This window comes from Netta rufina (genome assembly GCF_964035555.1).
Source record: "Netta rufina genome assembly, chromosome: 11".
In the NCBI taxonomy this organism is placed as follows: domain Eukaryota; kingdom Metazoa; phylum Chordata; class Aves; order Anseriformes; family Anatidae; genus Netta; species Netta rufina.
This window is the reverse complement of record NC_140134.1, coordinates 9,201,196-9,224,287: the sequence shown is the minus strand read 5'-3', so window position 1 is coordinate 9,224,287 and position 23,092 is coordinate 9,201,196. Positions and strand designations below refer to the sequence as shown.

At 37.6% G+C, this 23,092-nt stretch overlaps 1 protein-coding gene across 1 annotated transcript in view; it reads left to right on the top strand.

Moving 5' to 3' along the window:
- The window catches only part of SCAPER (S-phase cyclin A associated protein in the ER), a 156,728-nt gene that overhangs the window by 131,938 nt on the left and 1,698 nt on the right, over positions 1-23,092 (top strand). Inside the window, exons 28-31 of the mRNA XM_084293063.1 lie at positions 652-889; positions 3,968-4,117; positions 19,500-19,691; positions 22,325-22,376. Coding sequence (XP_084149189.1) covers positions 652-889; positions 3,968-4,117; positions 19,500-19,691; positions 22,325-22,376 — 632 coding nt within the window. The remainder of the gene's footprint in view (positions 1-651; positions 890-3,967; positions 4,118-19,499; positions 19,692-22,324; positions 22,377-23,092) is intronic.

Below are 23,092 nucleotides of genomic sequence, written 5' to 3'. Positions count from 1 at the left end.
GAAGCCTAGTTTTGGTTTGCATAAGCTGTGCCGGTTTGTCTTGAGCATTTCATACTTTTGCTTTGCTACTATACAGACTTCTATAATAGCATCTGACTGAAATAAGTAGTAGTGTGTTTTCCTCACTCCTTAACCACTTCATTCTTCAATTCCTGCAGAACGATTTAATTACGATCATCTGGTCCGAGTAGCTTCTTTTGCTCCATAGGTAGTCAGGCTGTTGCAGCGCTTGCTGCCTGTCCCTGAGGCAGGGAGAGTGTCAGGGTGCTCCAACCTCTGCTTGCTGGTGCTGGGAGAGGAAATGCTGGCTGCAGAGAGGGGCTTGCATGGAACCTCTGGAAGTGCCCCCAGGCTGTCGATTTTCTGCACAGCCTTGCATTGGTATCGTGAACCCAGTTGGGAAGCAAAGACACCAGTATGTGGAGAAAGATATTTAAAGAATACAGCTGCACTGTAATTAAAGAGAGCATGAGACAGTGCCCAGATCATTGAAAGTATTTTGCGGAAATGTTGTGGTTTCTTGACACATTAGACATCATTTTTTTCCTTTTTAACAGTTTACTTGTTCTCTAACATTTGGCTTATAACTCCCGCATCCTGGGCAAGTGTGTGCTGGTATCCTTTTCAGACAGTTTAATGTTTCTTTGACAGATCTTGGAACATATTTGACAATACACGTCAGGATCCCACAGGACTAACAGCGGTTCTTCAGTCTACGGATCTGGTTGGAGTCTTGCATATGCTGTACTGTGTTCTTTTCCATGGGACCATTTCAGATCCAAACACAGCAAGTCCTAAAGACAGCTATGCAGAGAACACAATCCAGGTTGCCATTCAGAGTTTACGTTTCTTCAATAGTTTTGCTGTTCTTGATCTGCCCGCTTTTCAGGTAACAAATGTTTTACAACTTTTGCTTAGTGTGAAAATATTAATTACTGCATAGGTTTTGACTTAGTTTGGTCTTCTGGGTCTTAGTTACATAAGGAGTGTTTATGAATTAGTTGTTTATGTTTTTTCCTGCACAAAGTTGCTAATTGTTATTTCTACCTTTTGACTGTGGCTAATGAATTCAACCAAAAAGTGAGAACTCGAATACATGAAATGCTGAATCTTCTTGTGTCCAAAAATCCTTACTTTTCAGCACGGTACTTCTTTATATTTCATAAGACCCAAAAAATAAAAACAACAGATATTTGTCAAAAGCAAATTTTTTTCTGATGAGAGAGGACTTGCTTATATAATAACCATAATTCGCATTTTTCTGTACTAAGTGGCTGCTTGCATTGAGATTATTAAGATTGTAAATCTGAAGCTGAAAATCACTTGATATCTAAACTTTTCATCAAAGTAAAACTTTGATAAAAAGGATATGTATATTTTCATTTTTTTATTCATAAAAATCAAAAAGATCACTTTTTTTAAGTAAGTCTTTTCTTATCTGTCTGAGGTTACTAGGGTAAATTAATCATTTTGCCATACTGATAATTTGTCAATACTGTATTTGATAAATTGGCAAAGCTTTTGTTTAGTTAATATAAAGCACCTGACAGAAAGCGTTGCTTTGCAAAACACATTTAGCAACATCAATCTTGCACTATTCATCAGACCAGGTTTCCGTTCCATTTTTAATGTGTTGTTAGTTTATGAATTGCACCACAGACTCCATCTGAAATGTGGTAAAATCAGTGAGAGCTTTGCATAAGTGAAAAATTTCATATAAAGTATACGTTTCTTTCAGTCTGTGTTTCTATACTTTGATTTTTAGTACGTCTAGCATCTCTCATTACAGCAACAAGCAGTTTACATGTAGCAATACACATCTGTATAGATGCAGTTGTTGGGTTGGGTCCAGTCAGGATGTTTTGTGGGTGTTTTTTGATTTTTTTTTTTTTTTTTTTTAATGGAGCACAGAGGGTTTTTTTGAGTGTCATGTAAAACAACTCTTACGCACAACACTAACTCCTATTTCTTTCTTTAAATCAGAGTAGTTCTCTTTTACAGCATGCCCAGGAGCTCTTGGTTTGGGACTGAAGTTTGTTTGCTGCTATAGGTGTTACAGATGTGCACCAGAGAGTGTGGGTCAAATCAGGGCAGTTACTGTGCGTAGGCTGGTAGTGGGGCTGTACAGAATCACACCACAACCCACTGCTGTTTCCAGAAACCACTACTAATTTTTTAAAACGTCAGCTTTCGCTGATGCTGCCTGTATTTATTCCTCTACCGCTGTAGCTGAGCATGTGTAACAACCCAACAGCATTAAATCCCGCATCTTCTAGTTGGCATTAGTTTGTTCTACGTAGAAACTGGTAAGGTAGTAGTTACTGTGTAAAGTGTGACACGGCTAACTGGTGTGAGTGGATTTCGTTCAGTGTGTTGATGCAGGTCTCCACCCAGGGAAGTGTCTATCTGCTGAGCTGTCTTAAGGAAGGGTGGGCATAATCCTGTTTGTGAGGGACAGATGCACTCACGTAGTCTCAGCAGCCATCCGTTTCCCTGCAGCAACAGGGTTTGTTTCTGTAGTGCTAAAAGCTCAACCTACACCTGAGGCCAATTATTGTCGATCCTGACTTTGTGGGCTGCAGCAGACAGCAGAGAGAAAAACTGTATTTTTTTGCGTGGTCAGATCGTTATCTCCAAGGAATAGTTTTATCACATAATAGTAGGACTATAGAATAGGGTGGTGTTTTTTTTTTTTTTTTTGATTAACAAAAGAGCCTCTGGTATTCTCAAGTTTGTATTAGCACAGATGGCTCATGAGTATATATTTCATTTAATTTGACAGTCTAAACAATTGAAAGATGGTAGTGAGAAACAACACAGGATCCTGAGCTGATATTAATTCTGGCTAAAAAGGAAGCATAGTTTCCTTGAAAAATTAGTTTAACTTCTATACACAAACTCAGGTGCCCTTTGACCTGCTGTTATCAGGGAAGGTTAAACCCAGAGTGCTAGGTCAGAGCATGAGTGGACAGCCCTAATTAAAGAAGGGTGGCCTTACGAATGGCATTTACATGACAGTGGTAAATGGTCACTGTATGGTGCTTTACATTTTGAAAATATACTAACTTAGCAAAATGCTTGAGATGCAAGATGGAGAATAATCACAGCTGAGCCTGTTTTAATTCTCAAGGATACTGCTTTTCCTGGATAGGCTTTCAGTATGCTAAAGCTAAGCTATACTACAGTTTGGGATTTATGTAAATGGACTAAACACAGACTCCAAGGTACAAAATCAAGAAAACTCTCAAATGGAAGAAATTTTCTCACAGGCCTGCATTGCTGTTTCATTAGAGTTAGTAGACTGTCTTGCTCATTCCTTGTACTTTAGTCTTCCCCTTTGACCTTGTGTCGTTCTATCTGTTTGACATGTTTATTAAATAGAGGCTGTAGGCTGTGCAGATAAAATCTAATTCTGAATCTCCACGTTACAGCAATTTGCCTACTTCTAAAAAGTATCCCAAAAAGCTTCGCAGCTCAATGTTCTCTCCATTTGAGTGTTTTTAAAATGTTTGCAAAGTCATTATTTCATATTAATCTTTGTATTCCATTCAGAGCACAAATTATTAATGCAAAATGCATTTTGCTCTTCTGCAAAAATGAAGATGATTTGTTTTCTTTTGCTTCTTACTAGGAAATATTACTAGCATTAACTTTTCCTGGAACATGTAAGTCAAATGAAATGGTCGACCAAATGCTACGCTGCATGTCAACTAAGCAGAACCCAATTTTCCCATATCCCTTTAAAATTTGAATTTATTCTTATTTTTGTGGCTTTTAGTGTTACAGTCCAGGTGTAACTGAATGAAATAAGAGAGATGTTTTTGTCCTCCTCCAAAAAAACTTCTTGCAACAAAGAACATAGTTGGTACTATGCGCCAAAATGTGTGCCATTGATGCATATGTGATTCACATAATTTCTATAACATACCGCTAGATTGTAATTTCTGTTTCTTGGCCTTTTTTTCAGTCTATTGTGGGTGCCGAAGGACTGTCCCTTGCATTCCGCCATATTACCAGCTCTTTGCTGTGGTACTGTTCTCAGCATACCTGTGAAAGATTGCTGCATGAAGTCATTATTTGTGTGGGCTATTTTACTGTAAACAACACAGATAATCAGGTAAGGCAAATGGAAAATGGGATCAGAAGTTATCATGTGCACATTTAGTCATGGATCACTTAAAAAAAAAGAAACAAATCCCCTCAACACTGCTTTTGCAGCGCTTGGGATTCCAATGAACACTACAACATGCATTTGCAAAACAGAAGCTGAAGTTACATCTTAGCAAAAAAAATCTTTAATTTTATATGGCTGTAAGCAAACTCTGTGTTCTATGCAGACAACAATGCTGACCTCACATTGATCATAACTAGCATCTCTCTGCCAAGGTAAGCAGAGATCAGCAACTGATATTTGTAATTCCAAATTAAGTTCATGACAGCTTGATTGGACAGCTGTGGTATCCAAGTACAACCTTTTAAAGACAACCAACTAGCCTGCCATGAAGGCATGTCCTCAGATGCCAACATAGCCATTTGCTTGGGTACCCAGAGAGCTCATTTACATTTAAACCTTCTTTTCATTGTATCTTTCTACTAGTAAAGCAAACTCTCTGCCAAACAGACAGTAAACATCCCCACCTAACTTCCCTGATTGTTGTCCACTTTTGTTAATGGACTCTGTGACTTCTCATACTGGTGAAAACAGCTTATTAAATAACCCAGTTGCAAAACTTGGAAACTACTTCATACACTTTAGTCTTAAAAGTCGTCTGGTTTCCTCAGCTTACATGCAGCGTTTCAGGGAGATGGGCAGGGCAGAGGTTGGCACTTGCTCTTTGTTTTTGAGTATGTGAGCCTGACTCTGGATGTGTGGAAACTGCATTATAGCACCTTCATCTTTGGTGTGATTCAGTTGAGTATAGTCTTTTGTGAATTTTTGGTTTGTTCTTTCTCCAAACTTTTAGCAGTTGGTTCCCATTTTTTCTGCGTTTTTGGGGCTGGTGTCAGGATCAGGAGCTTGGTCCCCTCATTTCAGCTGAAGAGCAAAACAAAGATGTGGTTCAACTTGTCAGCAAAGGTTAGAGAAAAGCTGTCCAGTTATGTTCTTACAGTTGTTGACTATAATTGGAACATTCTAATATCTTAAAGCTGACAATGCTGTCAAAAATATTCCATAATTATATAATATAATTCTATAGTAATGTTTCTGTGGTTTTGGCCACAACCTGAAGGAGGATCCTGCAGCCTTCCTACCCTGTGGAGCCAAATCCCATTCAGGACTGGCTGGCACGGTTCCCCAGCACACAGACTGTCGGGCCCCCAAAGTACAAACCACGGTCTAGAGCCTCTCAGGAACAGGGACTGCCTGTGGGCAGTACTTTTTAGCATGATCGTTTTGAAAATCCGTGTGATACTGCTGCAATTTTCTCATCCCCACTGCTGCACAAGTAGTTGTGCTGGCATCCAGAGGTGCCAGCATACAATGTTTTTTTTTCTCTGCAGTTTCAAATTTTCTTTTCTGGCACACAAGTATAAACAGATGTGATTCATTGCAAAGAGGACTTGCAACTATAAATGTGCCAGGAATAGCACAGAAGAGGGATTTCCTACCAGCAATGTCTGTTAGAGCACACTGTAGTGCCTGTCACTGTTCAGCACTCGTGCCCTGGGGCAGAGGTCCGACTGTCAGGAGCCGGCACGGTGCCACAGCAGCAGCGAGCTATGGTGGCGGCAGGCAGGCAGGCAAGAGACTAAGTATGTGCATCGTGTGTTTGTTTGTGGGCATCCTTCCCAGCTGGTAATTTTACAATGTCTTGGAGTCTTCAGCATGTGCACTTGTGGTTGAGGTCATGTGCCGTCACTAATCTACCCCCAAACTGAGTTAATTTTCAAGATTAAAAGGCAGCTTTGGCAGCTATGCAAGGCAAGTTTAGGTCTTTGTTAAAACGACCGTGCTATGTTAGTACTTTTCATATGCTAAAAGCAGTCCTTTGTGGTGGTTTGCTTTGGTGGTACTATCTGCAGAGATGTCACGCCATACTTCTTACTTAATTTCTGATAGTCGTGTTTTAATATTCCTATTCCCTGGCTTTTAACTGAGGAAGCAGCATTTTTGTTCACGAAAGTTTTCTCCATTACAATTCTCGATGAGAATTAACAAAATGAACAGTAATAAGGGAGTGTTCAGCCCACCATAGACTCTTTAATACGCACAGGTGTACATACAAAGTCTACAGCTGTATTCCTAGTGGATTGTGCTATTCCTGACAGCATTGCTAAAGTTTCAAAAGGCCAGAGTCCTGCTCACACAGATACTCGTAAAATGTAGGGAAGCTTATAAAATAATATTTTTACTTTTACTACTAGGCAGGCAGGGAGACTTGCATATGGTCATTATTTTCAGGTGCTGTTAGTGTTGTGACTTCCAATAAAGATATGATGCCTTTTGTAAAAGGTGAAGTGCTTTCTACTCATTCCCTTATGGTTTAATTTTTTATTACGTTTCGAGCTTCCAATTTTTTCTTTCACTGTGGATCATCTGCAGAGTGCTACTAAAAATAAAAAATTGGTCTCACAGTGAAAGCTTTCACGTAGCAGGCTTGAACTCCTGGAAAGAACTGCATCGTAAAAATAGATATGACAGACTTGAGCTATGAAACCAAACTTTCACAGAGCCTGGTAGCTCTTTTTATTTACTATTTGGACAGACTTTATAAGGAGTCGATAACTGATGTATTTTGCAGCAGACTCGCATTATTCTTACAGTCAAATCCATTTTTGTTTTGAATTGTTTGTAGTTTAAATGGGTCTTTTCCTCTCTGCATTTGTAATTCTTATTACAAAGCTGTGTAAGTTTTCATTCCTTTCAACTACCAAAAAAAGAACAGAGTTATTTAGAGCTTTCAGTGTGACTTTGTCCAACAACATGAGCAGATAAAATATCCCAAACGGCATACTGGAAAAAAAGAAAAAATAATGTTAATTATTCAAAAACCTGCAGTTCGGAGAAGAGAGAGATTTCTAAAAAAAGAAATTTTACAGTCTGTCAACCTCGACATTGACCTTCTGAAGTAGTACTGTGATTTAAGCTAAGTGAATTATTGCCCCTATGCAGTCAAAATAATAGAAGGGCAATTTCCTAAATATTTCACAATTATAGAGCAAAATCTTCCAGGAACATTATATACCACTCACTGAATGTAATTCAGGTTTGTCTGGTTTCATTCTGCTATCTGTAAAGCTCTTTACAGTTAGTCGAGTGGCAAACACAAAAAGGAAGTTCCTTTCTGTCTCCTGTCTTCCAGCCTGCTATTTCAGTGCAGCTTGCAGGAGCCCCGTGGAAAGGCAGGGTCTCGCGGTGGGTCCTGCACACGTGTACAGTGTCCGTGGCTGGGTTCCAGTTCGTGGTTTTATCACTGTTAGCTTTTGGTCCGGACCCACATGATTCTGTCGAGGAGCAATGAGGACAATGGACAGCGAAGGAATGCATTCCCAAGTGTTTTGATAGTGCTCGCTCTGTTTATTCTAGAAAGACTATGATTTTGCTGACTCTGCCCACATGTAATATATTGGTAATATTCCTTTCCTTTTTTTTTTCTTTGTTCTAACATTCATAAAGCCTTGTCAGGGCAGCTGCTGTCACTGAGGAAATAAATCAGTTATGAAACTGAAAAATTCAAAAAGCAAAGTGTTTTTTTAATATTTTAAATGGTTCAACATCATTAGTCAAGCCTAAACCGCGCTGTCTGTTTTGTATCGGCACGTGAACTTCTGTTTACTATAGAGTTAGACAGCCCGCCTTCCACGAGACGGCCTTCTGTAATCATGCCCGAGCGGGGCTCGGCTTTATTAGGCGTCTGCTTTGCATGAAGTATGATCCAGGAACTGGTGGTCACCCTTTTTTGGCCACCCTTTAATCTATTAACTTACGAAATGGTTCCCATGATACTGAGGGTAGAGATGTAAAACAAAACAGTAATAAAAATAATGTCCCATCTTTTAATAAGCCAATCGCACTAGAGGACTGCAGTCGCTAATTAAAATGTTCTTGTTAATTAAAAATATCCTTCTATTTCATTACATTTTTATTCCCTTTCTTGGATTTAATTATTACAATGACTGTAATTAGCATGTGCTGTCAACTCACTTCATTTGCATATTATATTGGATAATTGAATGTGGTCCTGTAATTAAATTAACATGAATGACAGATGATTTGGCTTCTTTCACATTGCCGTACTGGGAATAAGAATCTTTCCATATTCATTGCACTTACTGAATATTTTGCATTTGAAAAGTCATCAGACATCAGATCTTCCAGCTCAGGACTTTGTCTGACAAGCTTCAAAAGAAGTTGCATTGTTCGTTTGTGCAATTGATTTAAATAAATAGAGCTTTTTCTTTTGTCACTGTTTGGCACATATGACATGCTGTTTTGAGAATGCTCCAGCAAAATCTCACTAACGTCTGGGATTTGTAGTACACAGGACTTTATACTTCTAAGTTGTTGAGCTAAAACATAGCGGTACTGCATTGCAAAACCTAACATGTCTGTAAAAGAGCTAGGGAGATGCATATGCAGCTTTTTAATTTTTTGTTACAAAAGGTAGGGTTTGTTGTAGATACAGTTAGGAACTTTAACTACAGTAATCAGTGTCGCTGGAAGAAAAGAGATATGCAAACCATATGTCTTTGAAGAAGGGATTTTATTCTGGGAAGTTTGTCTTGCAGTTGCAGTAGTTTAACTAATTTGTTTCTCTGTTTCTCTGTCACTCCAAACTTTTTATCCCTAGGCAGTTGTGTCCGTACGATCAGTACATTATTTTCATTGTAAGCTTAGAAATAATTGAGGTCTTAATATCAAATAATCCTTAAGTTGAAAATAGCAATAGACGTTAAATTAGCAGGAGTTAAATTTGATAGTGTCATTCACTCACGAGAAATTTATCCATGCTACATAGATGTAGAAAATGTGTTGCAAAGCATGTTTCAGGTGTGCCATCTTGTTCCACTCACAGGAACAAGGACCAGTAAGATTTCAGAATATTTGGGGAGAGGAATTTATTCTGTCTTAAAAATATAGAACGTCACAAGTAGTGTAACAAATAAAAATATAATTTCAAAGAAATAAAATTGTGTGGAAGGCACAATTCTGAAAGGTTTGTGAAATTTATTGTTTGTTTTCATCACAAAAATATATGGTAGAAAGTCCCCAAGAAAGGCTCCATACATAGATTCTTTCCTCTTTTTTATTTAAACGACTGGCTTATATTTTCCTACTTTTTAGCGTTTTTTCTTGTGACAAATATTATTTCTGACATAAAATAACAGAATACTTTATCCCTCATTAAGTGGTGTGCATATGAACTTGAAGTTGATTAATGTATCACGTACATATGTATATTACGTGCCCTAACTGCGGTTACAAGTACTGCTAGTTGTAAGGAACAATCACAAAAAGAATTCAGATTAAAAGCTGTCTTCTTTAGGGAAATTATTTTGTGCAGTTGACTGTGCTGAGTTTCAGTAAATGGCCAGCTTCATCTAGTGTTAGTGTAAAGAAAATAGCTTTAAAAAGTAGCAATCGTGGAACTTGGAAACTGGAATAACAGGGAAACTTAGAATGGTTATAAAATCTTATGTAAAGATTGCATGCAGGTTGTTTACTGGAGGCCATCATTAAACCTCCATTATTTATGTTGCTTGTGGGGCTAGGCTGGGACTGGAATAATTTTGATCTGATAGGTGGAGGTTTAAAAAAACAACATGAGAGTAAAGGTACAGGAATTGGTAGTTACTGTGTGCTTAATAGCTGCTTATGTTAGCAAACAGTGTCTGAAATTACTTCTGATTTTGATAGTGTTTGTTTTTTTTTCAGAGGGGGTATTTTTAGGAGTATGGATTTCATACTGAGGTTGTTGGTTTAGTTAAGTCTTTTCCAAAAAGCCTTTTAAAACTTTGTAAGTTTTAATTTAAAAAAAAAAAATAATTTTTGTGGAATAGCTGATTTCAGTGAGTGAGTCATGTGAAATTGTAGTCTTGACTACCATTTAGGAGCACTTCAGCCCCCAGAGGATTAAACTCACCATCTTAAAATGGAGTAAATGAAAACAGCGTTGTAACGTACGCTTTTTCTCTATCAATCTTACGTAGTCAAATTGCATAAATTCACCTAAACGAACCCATGGCTTTAGAAAAGTTGGCATTCCTCGCCAGCCGAGCAGTGAAAATTGGGAGTGCCTCTGGGGTGGTTTGTCGGACACCTTTGTTGTTATTTGAGCTTCCTGATGAACAACAACGTTTAAAGAGCGATCGATGACAAAGCAAATAAAATACGATGTGAGCATGGTGGACTGCATGTTTAACGCTTCATGTTTCCATTGTATTTCTAATGCTCCAAAATGTGTCTCATTTCTTTTTTCTTTATTTGTTGTTTAGAGGGTGCAGGGAAGGAATTATAATGTGAGCAAAGACTTAAAGTGAAATCAGCTGTATTTAGTTTCAGTTTAGGATGGCCGGCTGATTCCTGTGGGAGAGGGAGCGAGAGCACATAGGAGTTAATATGATAAATTAATGCATTTGGATTTTATTGTGTTTGGATATTAATGCATTTTAATGCATTTGGATATTATTGATCTTATTGTATTGTTCTTAAATTGTAAACACCAAAGAATAAACTTGGCTCCCAATGTCATCAAAAGCAGTACTTCCAGCAACCTTAATACATCATCCGTAAGTAAAGCCTTGAGGAGAGGGCTGGAGAGAGTGAGTGGCTAATGTCACAGCCTCCAGAGAACTATGTCCTAATCTCAGATCAGGAAGAGAGTTTGGTGGCCTCGGCTTTTAATCTCCACTTTAAAAAAATAAATAAATAAAGCTTGGCATAAGCACTTTCTTCTCAGCAAAGACCTAGACCTGGAATATTTTGGCATTGGCCAGTGGAGATGCATTGGCAGAGATGCCTGCACAAGCTTGCACGATGCCTGTCTTTCCTCTGCCTCTTTCTAATCAAGCGTGCCAGTCTCTCTTTTCCATGAGAACTAAATTTCACACCAAAACTGAACACAAAGTCTAAAGTCTGCAAATCTTTAATCAGGCCTTGTGAGCTATTGTCTGTTTTGCCTCATGTGTGAAGGAACTCCCTGTGCTTCTCCCATAAACTTAAAGTTTTCCAAGTCTCTGCAGAACCACAGTGACTGTCCTGAACATCGCTGGCCCCACACAGAGAGGACATCAGCCTGCTCTCTGTTCACAGCTTTGGGCTTCAGCAGTTGGCAGTTGTTCCAAGTACTTGGATGCTGCAGTATGGGTGGGAACATGCAAGAGACCCAAAGAAGTCTCCCAAACCTATTTCATCATATTTAGCTCAAATAAATGAGTATCACTTGATTGAAGTGATATTGAAATATAAAGAAAAAAACTAAAATGGATTAAGTCTTGCAAAAGTGAATACTATGGAAAATCTTGCGTATTTTTCATGGCAGAAAAGTACGTTTTCTTGCTCTCTGAAGCTTTTTTCTCAAGCCAGCTCTGTAACGTCAAGTAGCTCCATGTGTTTCAGTCTTTTTAGTTGACAATCAGACACTTTCACAAAGCCTTTACATTTATTGTTGAAGCAAGCAAGCAAAATGTTCTAGTAGTAAAAATTCTAAGACTGTGTAGCTTATTTGCAAGTAGGTTTTTGGTTGGTTTTGAAAAGAGAGAATGCTCTGAGAGAAACAAATTATTTTTTGTGCTTTAAACTGTAATAATTTATTTACTCGCACCTTCTGGAGATTTTGACCCAGCTAGATCTCTTTTCAAGGATCATTGCAGAAACCTCTTCCAATAGTCAGTTTGAACTTCTTTTGACTGAGGTCCTGTTCCCTCTCTAGGCTTCAAATCAAGAATTCTTCATTTTCATCAGTGGAGTTGGAGTTCCACCTCTAAATGAGTAGAGGGTCATGCCTAGAACACTAGCTTGAAGTTCCAAGTGGTGCATCCTTAAAGTTGAAGATCTTATCTAAATGAGAAGATGATTCTTGAAAAATAATGCAGGGCTGCAAGGTCCAGTTCTGATCGTTTCAGTGTTCAGAACCATACTTAAGGAACTGAGACGTGGTAGTTTTTTTTTTAAGCTTATGAAAAGCTTAAAAAAAAAGCTTTTTTAAGCTTATGTGAAAATGTATTTCACAATACATTTGATATATAATAATATTCTTCTCTGATAAAAATAAATAAATAATTATTCCAACACTTAAACATGTAAATCCACCATTACATTATTTTGGAAGCTATAAAGCTTAACTTTTTCTATAAAGTAATGTTACCCTTGAATTTAAAAAGATATTTAAGTATGTGCTTGACATGAAGCATGAGAACAACCTCACGTGTTTAAATGTTTATTTTATTGTCATTATGTTAAATGCTAAAATTCCATCATTTTTAAAGTAAAGCTTTTCCTTACTACTCTTCCTGGTTTGGCTGTTAAGTAACCAGTTTATCCTGTAGCCTGGGCTTGTGCTGAGTTCACAGGTAGCCTCAGTGCTTCTTGGAATCATTTCCATTCTCTTCTCATCTTTTAGTCAAGCTGATATTTTAAATTTATTTATTGATGAATTTAATCTCTATAATCTTTGTTCTTTTATCTAAGGTACCTTGTTGGTTATCATTTTGAGTGACATTTTTTTCAAGAGTTTCACACCAAGAACTTCTTCATCTCAGTTTCTCACTAGTGTCACTGTTGATAGACATTTTTACATGTTTAAACATATCACTGTACTTATATTTGCTGTTATCCTATCTGCATGGCCAAAGAGCTTTGGATGATTCTACAAAAACTGCTCAGATATTTTTTTCTTCTCTTATGCATGCCCAGAGCACCACAAAGCACTGTGCTCTTAAACCATAGAGCTAGCTCTGAAAGGACACCACTCATAATGTGGTTTATAGGAAGACAAATGCTATTTCTGAACTCTGTTATCTGCCCAACTTCTCTCGGAAAGCTTGTGTGTGCTGTTAAGAAAATAAACACTGAAATATTTCAAATAGACCAAATTCTTATTTTTAAATTTGAATGTAGCATTTTGGAACATTGCTTTTGCATAGAAATGGCGCTCTGGTTCCTGATAAATGTTAGAAGGAGTTTAGAACATTCTTTGCTCAGAGCCTTGCCAATAGCGGAGTTTGCAAAATGGAAAGAAAAGAGCTTGACCTTAAAACAGAAGAAGAGCCTAAGTGGTGACATATTCCGCTGATTAAATACTAGCAGTATGGGATCTGTTTATATAGAAGCAAAGAAATAATGCAGATCTAACTTTGAAGAGAAACTCTAGGCTACTAATATAAAGACTTATTTCTTTTACGAAGTTATAAATAACCTGACATCAAACAAAAGCGTTTAACCGTTTGATGTATTCTCTGTAGTTACAGAGTCGATGCACAACATTTCAGCTCTTGTTCAATAAAGCGATTAGTTGTTTGTGCCAATTAGAACTGACTTTGATAGAAATTATAAATAGAAAAGAAACCTTAATAGTTCCCATACCAACAGTACAGTTTTAAGAGCCAAATGTTTACAATGGCCATGTCCAAGTTGAGAACTGTAGGTCATGCAAGATTGTGGAAGTGCCAGGGGGTGCCCCTTAGAGAGAACCATTAGCCTTGTAGTCCACATTGTTCAGAGAATATTGTGTCTGAACCTGAAATAGGTTACAGCAGAAGACCACAGTCAAAGTGGACATTTTAATGCTTTGCTTCATTAAAAAAAAAAAAATCAGCTTGCAGTGACAATGGCTGTTATTTGTTACTAAGAGACTATGGAATACAGTTGTTCATTAAGAGTGTTTTCTCTGCAAGAGCTGAGGAAGGCATCACTTCAGGAAATTTTATACTTAACTTTAAGATTCAAGCCAGTTCTCCTGTTTCCAATTACACGTTGCTGTGATAATTTCATCTCACTTTACATTTGATGCAAGAGCTACAATTTCTAATACTGAAAAAAAAATTACTGAAAAATGCCAGCAACCTTTGAGGAAACAATAAATGGCAAAAACTCTTACAAATTTTAGACATGCTGCTCACTAGTACAATTGATGATGTCTTGCAGCTTTTCAGAGGTATATACAGTCCTCGGTAAATAATAATTATTTCACAATATGATGTTTGTCTGCTCTAGCACAGTTTAGTTCCTTGAGAACCTGGCTTTTTAAATCAACTGAATACTTGCTTCTCGGTTCTTTGTTTCGCCGTTGCATAGACAAAAAGCTTGCTGCAGGCTTTCTGTTCCTCCTGACCAGAAAATTAATTACACTTTTTGAAAGATAATTCCTGCTTTTTTATGGTGTGTATGGACAGAAATAAATGACATGAATGGTGCTTTTCCAGAGCTGCAAATGTCCAAGTGAAACAAGAAAACCTAAATCCATCAGTCGAACTAAGCTAAATATTGCTCTGAAAATCACCACTTCCACTCTCTAGTAATCCTGGACTGGCCTTGAGCGTTACAGAAGGAGTAAAAAAGATCATTTTGTAAGACTGAACCTTCTTTTTTCTGTTGTTCCTTGTAGCAAAATATCTGACAATATTTAATGTGTGTGTGCATAGAAGCACTTAAAAACGATCTGTGATCTTAATCTTCTCTAAATCTCTGAAGAGTTGCTGGCAAATTTTAAATTCAGTTAGTTTTTTTGGTTTTTTTTTTGTTTTTTTTTCAAATGCTTGTCATGTAGAAAGTATGAAGTTACAACTTGGAAACAGACATTTGGATTGTCAGCAGCAATACTTCCTCATGGGTTAAAAAAAAATGTAAATCTTCAAAAAACATTTTGATTAAACTAGTTCTTGAAAACCAAGCCACAGCCATCTTCACTTACGAGTCAAATCAGGATATTAGAGTTCTTAAAGAATATATGAATCACTAGTTCACCTCAATTTGGGTAATATTTTTTCAGGATTTTACATGCACCCATCCCTCAGCTTTCTGACTGACACATCAGATTTCTCAATGAAAATTCTGATTATTACTTGTAAGATGTTTATAAACTTAGCTACCCTAGTGCGGTTCCAAAGACTAGAGGTTTCTTGTTTTATTTTATTTTTTTCTTTTTGTAAAATTAGCCATTGAGTTGGTAAGATTTGACTTCTTATTTATTACGACATGTAGCTGCTGATGTGTATCAATCAAAAAAGCAGGATCCTGTTAGCTATGAATATTTTACTGCATAGCTTTGGCAAGTTTATGCATAGGCATGTAAGTATTTTTTTTCATGATAAAAGGTATATAGGGAAAGATTGAATCCAAGACAGATGTTTTATATATTGCATACAGTATGTAAGAAGAATTATGAGGTGTTCACCAAAATGTCTTTCTCTTGGTAGTTCTCATGCAAAGACTGCCCCTGTGTATGCGAGCGGTTATCTCCCTGCCCTTGCGAGCAAGGAAGGGAGTCACAGCTTCCAGATTCTCATTGCTCCAGGATCCACAGAAAGCTCCTTTTGGGTCTCCGGAGCTTCTCAGAGAAAGGGAAGAGCTGTACATTGCCTAAGCTATTCAGAGGAAATTGAACTTACATTATTTAGGTTCATGCTTGTGCATTTATTAGGTCCCTAGCAAAGGTCTTCAGTCCTGTGAAGATCTGCTTTGCAAGGTGCCGGAAAAGAAAAGGGAAAAGAAAGGTGCTGGAGCTGTCCCAGCGGGCATACAAAGAAGAATTGCACGATCCAGGACGGAAAAGCCTTCTAGCAGTCACCTGGACTGTGTAGCCAGAAACACTGCTTCAGTGTTTTGCAGCAGGAGAAGCCTTATCTCCTAGCAAAATGATGAGTTCCCCTCACAACTTTATTACTGTTCCAATACTACAAGGAGCTTTTAATTTTTTTGATTGATTGTCCTTTTTTTATTGCTCAAGTGCTGTGTGGCATATTGCTGGCTTTTGTCATTGTAGCCTGTTTTGAAAGACTGACTTTTATACTGCTTCAGACTTTCACAGCTAGAAGAATTGCAGCAATGTGTAAGCAATATACTATATAGTGAATATTGGCCCAAAGAAACTTGAGAAAAAAAATGGATTCCACCTTGAGACAACAGGAATCATTCTTTCCTAAGTGGTAAGCTTCAGTGGATGGAGATGGTTATTGCATTCGAGAGGCACACGGAAGCAGGGCTTGTTGGATGGGGTAGGGAAGAGGCGAGTGCCTGCCCCTCTGGCTATTGGAGATGAAGCACATTAGTGGGGCCTGCGGGAGGCTTTAACCGGTGGGAGTGACAGAAGATAACAGATAGGCAACCCTGAGAGGTGTTGCTCGGTAAAAAGTTCCCCCAGGTCATCACATCAGTCATTGTGCTGGACAGTCAACTAGTGCGGCTCTGTAGACACAGCATGCGAGCTGGAAACTGGAGATTCAGACAGAGACCCAGCATGGAGATCACTGTTCCTAAACATGGCTCTTAGCGAAGCTTGAAAGTAAACAGTATCAAGTATTAGAGTGGCATGCATTGTATACAGCCCTTCCTAACTGTCACTTACGTGGTGGAAAGGCTGCCTGTCTGGCACAGTAAGGGACCTGAGATGCTCTAGCTTCTTGTTTTGGACATGCTTTTACGTGGAGAGCAGAGTGCACCACCGGCCAGTGCTTGCTCGTGTGCTGTCTGTTACTCACGTCTCCTCGTCGTCTGCTGGGCTCCGCTTCCACTGCTGAAACGTACCGGAGATGGTCTTCAGTTTGGCAGGTAGCAGGAAGAAAAACTTTATTAATTCGTCATGAAATAGTATTTCACAAACATAGTTGCAGTTTGTCTTACCTGCATGTAGCTTCTGTCTTCACAAGGTTTTTCCAATGTTTACTGTGTTGGGTCAAAACCAACATAGGCTAAGCAAGTTCATCGTCTTTGCAATTTCTTTAAGCAAAGCACAGGCAAAACTAATGAGGCGATATGAATATCTTGAAATTAATAGTAGGCAACACTTTAAGTAAAATACAGAAAGCAGCAATTTGAATGAACTGCTCTGAATAACAGTAGAGTAGCTTTTACTAATTTGGTAGAGGTCTCAATTCAGAAAAAGACCACAAGCAAATATTAATGGGACCTAGGCACATATCTGGAGTTAAGCAGGTGCTTAAGTGCTTGGCTGTACAGAAATGCAGTGATTTAATTAAGATCTTGTTACGTTTGACAGGCATATCTGACTTTCAGGCTGGAGAGAGAGCAACAAGAAAAGCTAATTCTAGTATGTGACAGGAATTCCTGCACAGCCTTTCAGTAAGGGGTTTGTATCTCATATGAGAGCATTTTACGAGAAGAGTATTCCAGGTCTGCAAAACTCCCTAGAATTGTCCAGCAAAGAGAAGGAAGTGACTGTTTAAAAAAAAAAAAAAAAACTTTTTCCAACGTAAAAAAGTCGTAGACAAGGTTTTCATATGTTTTCTTTAATGTTCATCTGCTCAGTTGAGTGCTGGACTTCACTTTCTCTGCCACTTGACAGTGAAACAAGGAATATGCTCTTAGAGGTTTATTTGCTTGGGAATTTTTTCCAGTGAGGGGTAAGTTATTTCATGATTTTTTTTCAGGCTACATAATGCAGTGTATCAGGTTTAGTGTAGCTGCATTAGTACAATGAGCTGAACTCATTTAATTGATTCCATGTGTGATAAATACCAGATTAAAATAATCAGCAGCTCTTGTGTATAACTTCCCTATCTTTAATGTTGATAACATCTTAGTAAAAAAAAAAAAAAAAAAGGTAAAAAAAAAAAAAAAAAAAGGTAATGAAATAGTAATTCTGTGAGCGCTGTTTGGGTGTCTGCACTGTTCATTTGAGAAGAGTTCGCTTAATTATCCATGGCATTTCTAGAACAGGTAAGGGAAGTGAAGTGTGAAATGAAAAATGAAAACTCCTCAAAACTGCTTTTTCTGGGTCTATTCCTCAGGTCCAGTGGCCATTAAAAAGAAGTGGAATTCTCTCACTCTGTCCTGTACAAATACCAATTGTAGTTACATTAGTACGGTTACGACTGATTCAAAGTACTTTTCTGACTGTAGGATTTGCCATAGAAAAGCCTAGAGTTAGATCATACCCACCGTGATTAATTTACAATTCCAGCAGTAAGCACAAAGCGTGGTAGCCAACAGCTAAGTTCAGCATCATCCAAATGCTTTCGTGGTGGGCTAGATATTTTCCTCAAAAGAGCACTGTATACTTAATTGTCACGTATTTGTCTGTCTCTTAAAAATTCCTCCTGGCTTTAAGGGCATTAAGACAATTCTGCCAGTATTTTGAAAGGTTTTCAGTGCCTTTTAGGCTGGTGAACTGAAAAAATGCAAACTATTACTTTGTTGATCTTGTTTTTAAACTGAAATGCATTATCAACTCAGAGTGTGTTCTTAAGGTATTGTTAAAAGTGCTTTGAAAACTTGTAAATCCCTGTAATTTATGTTCCTGTGGTCTCAACTGCTTCTTTCTGTCCTTCTGGTTTTAATTTCAATGCAGTCTTGTCTGGGTGTGTACCTGTAAAATTGTGTTTTTCCAAGTACAATTTACAGTCATGACCCTAAGTTTTACAGTGTTCAGCCCTATAGGAGCTTCCTCCTATGCTGAAAAGCCAACTTTAGGTCAAACAGCTCTTTCATATTATAATTGTCTAATCGAGGTTGCTTGGAACGGATCCGATTTTTAATTTTTGTTAGTTTATCACAAAGACTTTATAAAAATATCAAGTAAATTGGAAAGGTTCCTTTGCAAGAAACCAGTATAGCATTGCCTTATTTTTCCAGATGTACGCAGTTGTAAACTTAGCCTGCTTCATGACAACAGTCCCATTTATCTAAACAATTCTCCTTTTAGAGTCAATGGCACTGATAGAAACTGAGATAAGAAATACAGATGGGAGGATCTTTTGGAGTCTCTACTGAAACTCATTGCTGTGCAGCTTACAATCACCTTTTCTTTTCTGTGCCTGAGAATGCGTAGCAGACATCTATGATGAAACAGAGTCCTCTGTGATTGCCAGAGAGCACTCCAGTAAAGGATGAGCAAGCTTCATCAGGCTTTTACGGTCCTGGTGATCTCGCTCTTGATATATTTTTTTTTTCCAATAAAGTTATTCTTACTGTGTTTAAATGGCAGCAGTTGTTTCTATCTTTGTTTTTGTGGGTGTTTTTTTTTTTTTGTAGTCCTAAACTTAGAACAGTGCCTTTGCTTTAATTCTTTGTCTTAAACAAAAGTATTGTAATGCTCAGATTAATCCAGTTCTTATTTTTACTGTCTTTTTTGGTGATACAGGCAAAAGCAGTTTCACAGCCTTATTTTCTTTGTGTTCCCCTGCAATAAAAATAATATTTGCACACTAAAACAGAAGTTAGTTGGACTAAATGTTCTAAGATTTATTTTTAGTATTTACTAAAATGTTTTCTTCTCAGCCATGCTCATATTTTTAGCATGACTTCAACACTCTTGATGATTAACAGGAAGAGAAGACCAGATAGGCTACGTGTTCTAATTTTGTTACGTTTGTGTTTTCAGATCATTGTACAATCTGGCCGTCACCCCACAGTGCTGCAGAAGCTATGCCAGTTGCCTTTCCAGTATTTCAGTGATCCTCGTTTAATCAAAGTGCTCTTCCCTTCACTAATAGCTGCTTGTTACAATAACTCCCAGAACAAGATCATCCTGGAGCAGGAGATGAGCTGTGTGTTACTCGCCACGTTCATTCAGGTAGCTATGCCAGTAAGAGCAGTGCGTGCAGGAAGACTGCAGCCGTTTTTCTCACCTTTGCTGTGTATATAGAAATCGCTTGCCTTAGGTAAAACAAGTAAACAGCATTGAAGTACTTTAAGATTCTGTGCAGCTCTTTTCAAACCACAGATGATGCCTGTACTTGAGACATCTTAAAACACTGAAAGGTTACCATTTAGTTTGGGTTCTCCCTATCGCCTGCAGCATCCTGTTGTCATTAAAGTTACTGGACGTGAAAAGAAGATTTGGTGTAGATCATACTGTTACCAGACAATTCTTTTAAAATACTTTTTTTTTTTTTTAAAGGGCTGCACATACAGCATATCTGAAATCTGTATGTTAATCTGTTTATATATAAATGTACAGTTGTATACTGTGTACATCAGATTTACAGGGAGAACTGAACAGAAGTGTATATATTTTATGCAGAAAATACACAGAACATATGTTACCGGTCTAATCTTGCAATCTTTATTTTTGACAGTAAGCCACTGAGGTCATTACAAATACTGTTTTGAATAAGGATTTACAGCGAGTTTGTTCTCTTTGTGTAAATTTATATGCTGTGCTTTATTTATCAGCTTTCACGTGTGCCTCATGCTTTCCATACGTTTTACCATCTATCTTCAAATGAATAAATGCTGTTTTCATAAACACTTTGCTATTACAGAATAATATGCTTTTAGGACTCTCTATCAGTCACCTGAGAGTTACTGTTGTTGATACGGAAACGTTGCTCCAACTCGTTCCTAATGCTTTACAGCTAGTCAAAGGGTAGGCTACACAGATTTGGGGGAGAGAGCGTAAGAACTAAATGTTTACTAAAAGTCTTAGCTTAACTAAGTTATAACTGACTTATCAAGCTTCTGAGTGGGACTACTTTTTCTTCTTACGATACTAAAATAATTGCACATCAAATTAAAAATGACAATGAAAACTTCGTAACTTAGCATTGGAAGTATTGGCCATATTTTAATGAACTTCTGTTTAAATACAAAGCTGTAATTCATCTTTGATTCTTTTATATTGAAACATTTTAATATGGAAACTACAGATTTCACTCTAGAAGGTGCAGTAGCAAAAAATAAGCATTATCAGTAAATGCAGCAAGCTTGATTTGTGTTCCAATTTAAAAAAAAAAAAAAAGTAAGGAATAGTGTCCCCAATCAAATAATTAAGGTTATTTACCTTGATTCCTTTAGTCTAATAGTGGCATTTAAATCCCCAGTAGCTTCAGAAAAATATAAGTATATTTGCAAGGGTCAGTGTTATTCATTTGATTTCTAATAAGAGGAATATTTATATCTCAGATGCCAAGTCCCCATGCTATTCCTTCAGGCTTTTAGAAGAGTTGCCCTAAAATACAGAAGATCCTCGTGGGCTCTACACTCAAGTTTTTGCTGGCTTCGCTGATACCTCAATATTTTACTCTTTTTAAAATCTCATCCCAAATGTTGAACACACACACACACATAAAGGACGATTCTGAAAGGAACCAAGGAATGCTCAAATCCCCGTACACACAGAAGAGCCTTGCCCCTGCACTTTTATTTCAACCCGCTGCAGTTTGTCAAGCAAATCTCTCGTTTGCTTCAGTGGAAATTTTGGTAAAGTCTGTAAAATGTTTCCCTGTGACTAGAAAATGAGATTCTTCCTGTGCCAGGGAATGCAAAAAGAAGTCCCGTTTACGTAAAAGTTTGGTCGTGTGTACGAATATAACACTTAAATACAGTGTGTTAAATGTGTGCAGCGTAAATCAAAGGAAAATGATTGCTGGATTTTGCAGCTATCCACGTTAAGCCTCGTGGCCAACAGATCTATTTCTATCCTCCCGCCGAAGGTTGCATCATCCTTTCTTTGTTATTTCTGTTTCTAGATGGGCTGAAATACTTTTTAAAAATACATATTTAGAAGTATCTATGATTTGCTAAATTGTATCTCCTGTCAAATAAACCACCTCTGCTCAGGGAGAGCTTAAACTAAAGATCTGCTCCTCAAAACCCTCTCCGAACTGGGGCAGCTGAGCTGCATAATCCTGCTTGGTTCAGAGCGAAGTCGGTGTCCTTGCCGACTCTGGAGGACGCAGCCTCCTGCCCAGTAGGAGCAGCGGGTGCAGTATTGCCTGGAGTTAATCCTTGGAGGAACTTCACTTACTGTCAGGGAATCAGGATCTCAGGCTCCTGGGTCACCGGGAAGCACAACTGATCAAACTGGGATCATTCAACAATTTTGTAAGCGTGTGTTTGGGCTCTGTAGTGCAAGTCTAAAACACTACTTGTTTTAAAGAAATATAGCTATATCAATTGTCTCAAATAAAAAAGTCATGATAATTATTTCCAAAGAAGATACTGAAAAGCTGTTTTTCTGTGATGTGTATTAAAGTATCATTAAAAAAAAAAGTTACGAACTCCACTGTATATTATAGAATTTAATTATTAGCAGTTCTCTGTTATGATGTGTAGCAAACAAGACAATTTGTTAATTTACAGATAATTTACAGATTTCATAATGTATTAGTATTTTTGGGTGACTGTGAATGCTTACAAAGTTGTTTTATTTCCTCAGATGCAAGATCTGAAGACCTGATTCTTTTTTTTTTTTTTTTTTCATAGGACTTTGCACAGAGTTCAGGCCAAATGGATAATCAATTATCTCATCAGAGGGGTAGGTCTCCATGAAATGTAACATAGTAGCAATTAGGCTACAAAATATGTAGATAATACATTTTACTGTGATTGAGATATTTTTTCAATCTGCCTCACCATGAAAGGAATACAGCAGAATGATTTTACAGTTTTGGGAAAGGCTCCCTAGCTTGAAATTTGACTAAAACGTGTGTGGCTTCCAGTCTGCTATTCACAGTATCAGGAATTCAGGCTGTTAATCTTTATTAAATGCTGTGTGGTATTCTGTCCTAAAATGTGATCCTGTACGTGCACACATTTAATTAGCTGTCACAAAGACTACCTTCAAAAGTTTTAGGTTACAGAAGCCGTGGAGCCATACCAATACACCAGAGGAGCCAAAAATTAGTAAAATACTGTCCTGTAATTATCCTGTAAAGTTTGTCAGTTTGCAGAAGAATTGCAGCTTTTCCTCTGTTCCAAGTATTGTGTAAAAATGCAGTTAACCATTTTAGACTAACCATTTGAAAGATTCTCAGCTAAGACAGCTCTTACTTGTTGAACAAATGTGAAATTCAAGTACATTGATGGGAAAATCATCTTGAGTCACCCGCGTTTTGCGTAAAGTATGTCGCTTGGACAGTTGTTTCTCCCTAATAGCAAGCAGAAGTTCACCACTGTATTGCTGAATGCTTGGCAGAAGATAAGCAGTTCTAGGTCTAAAACATAAGCTTTGTGTTTAAAAATAAATTACAA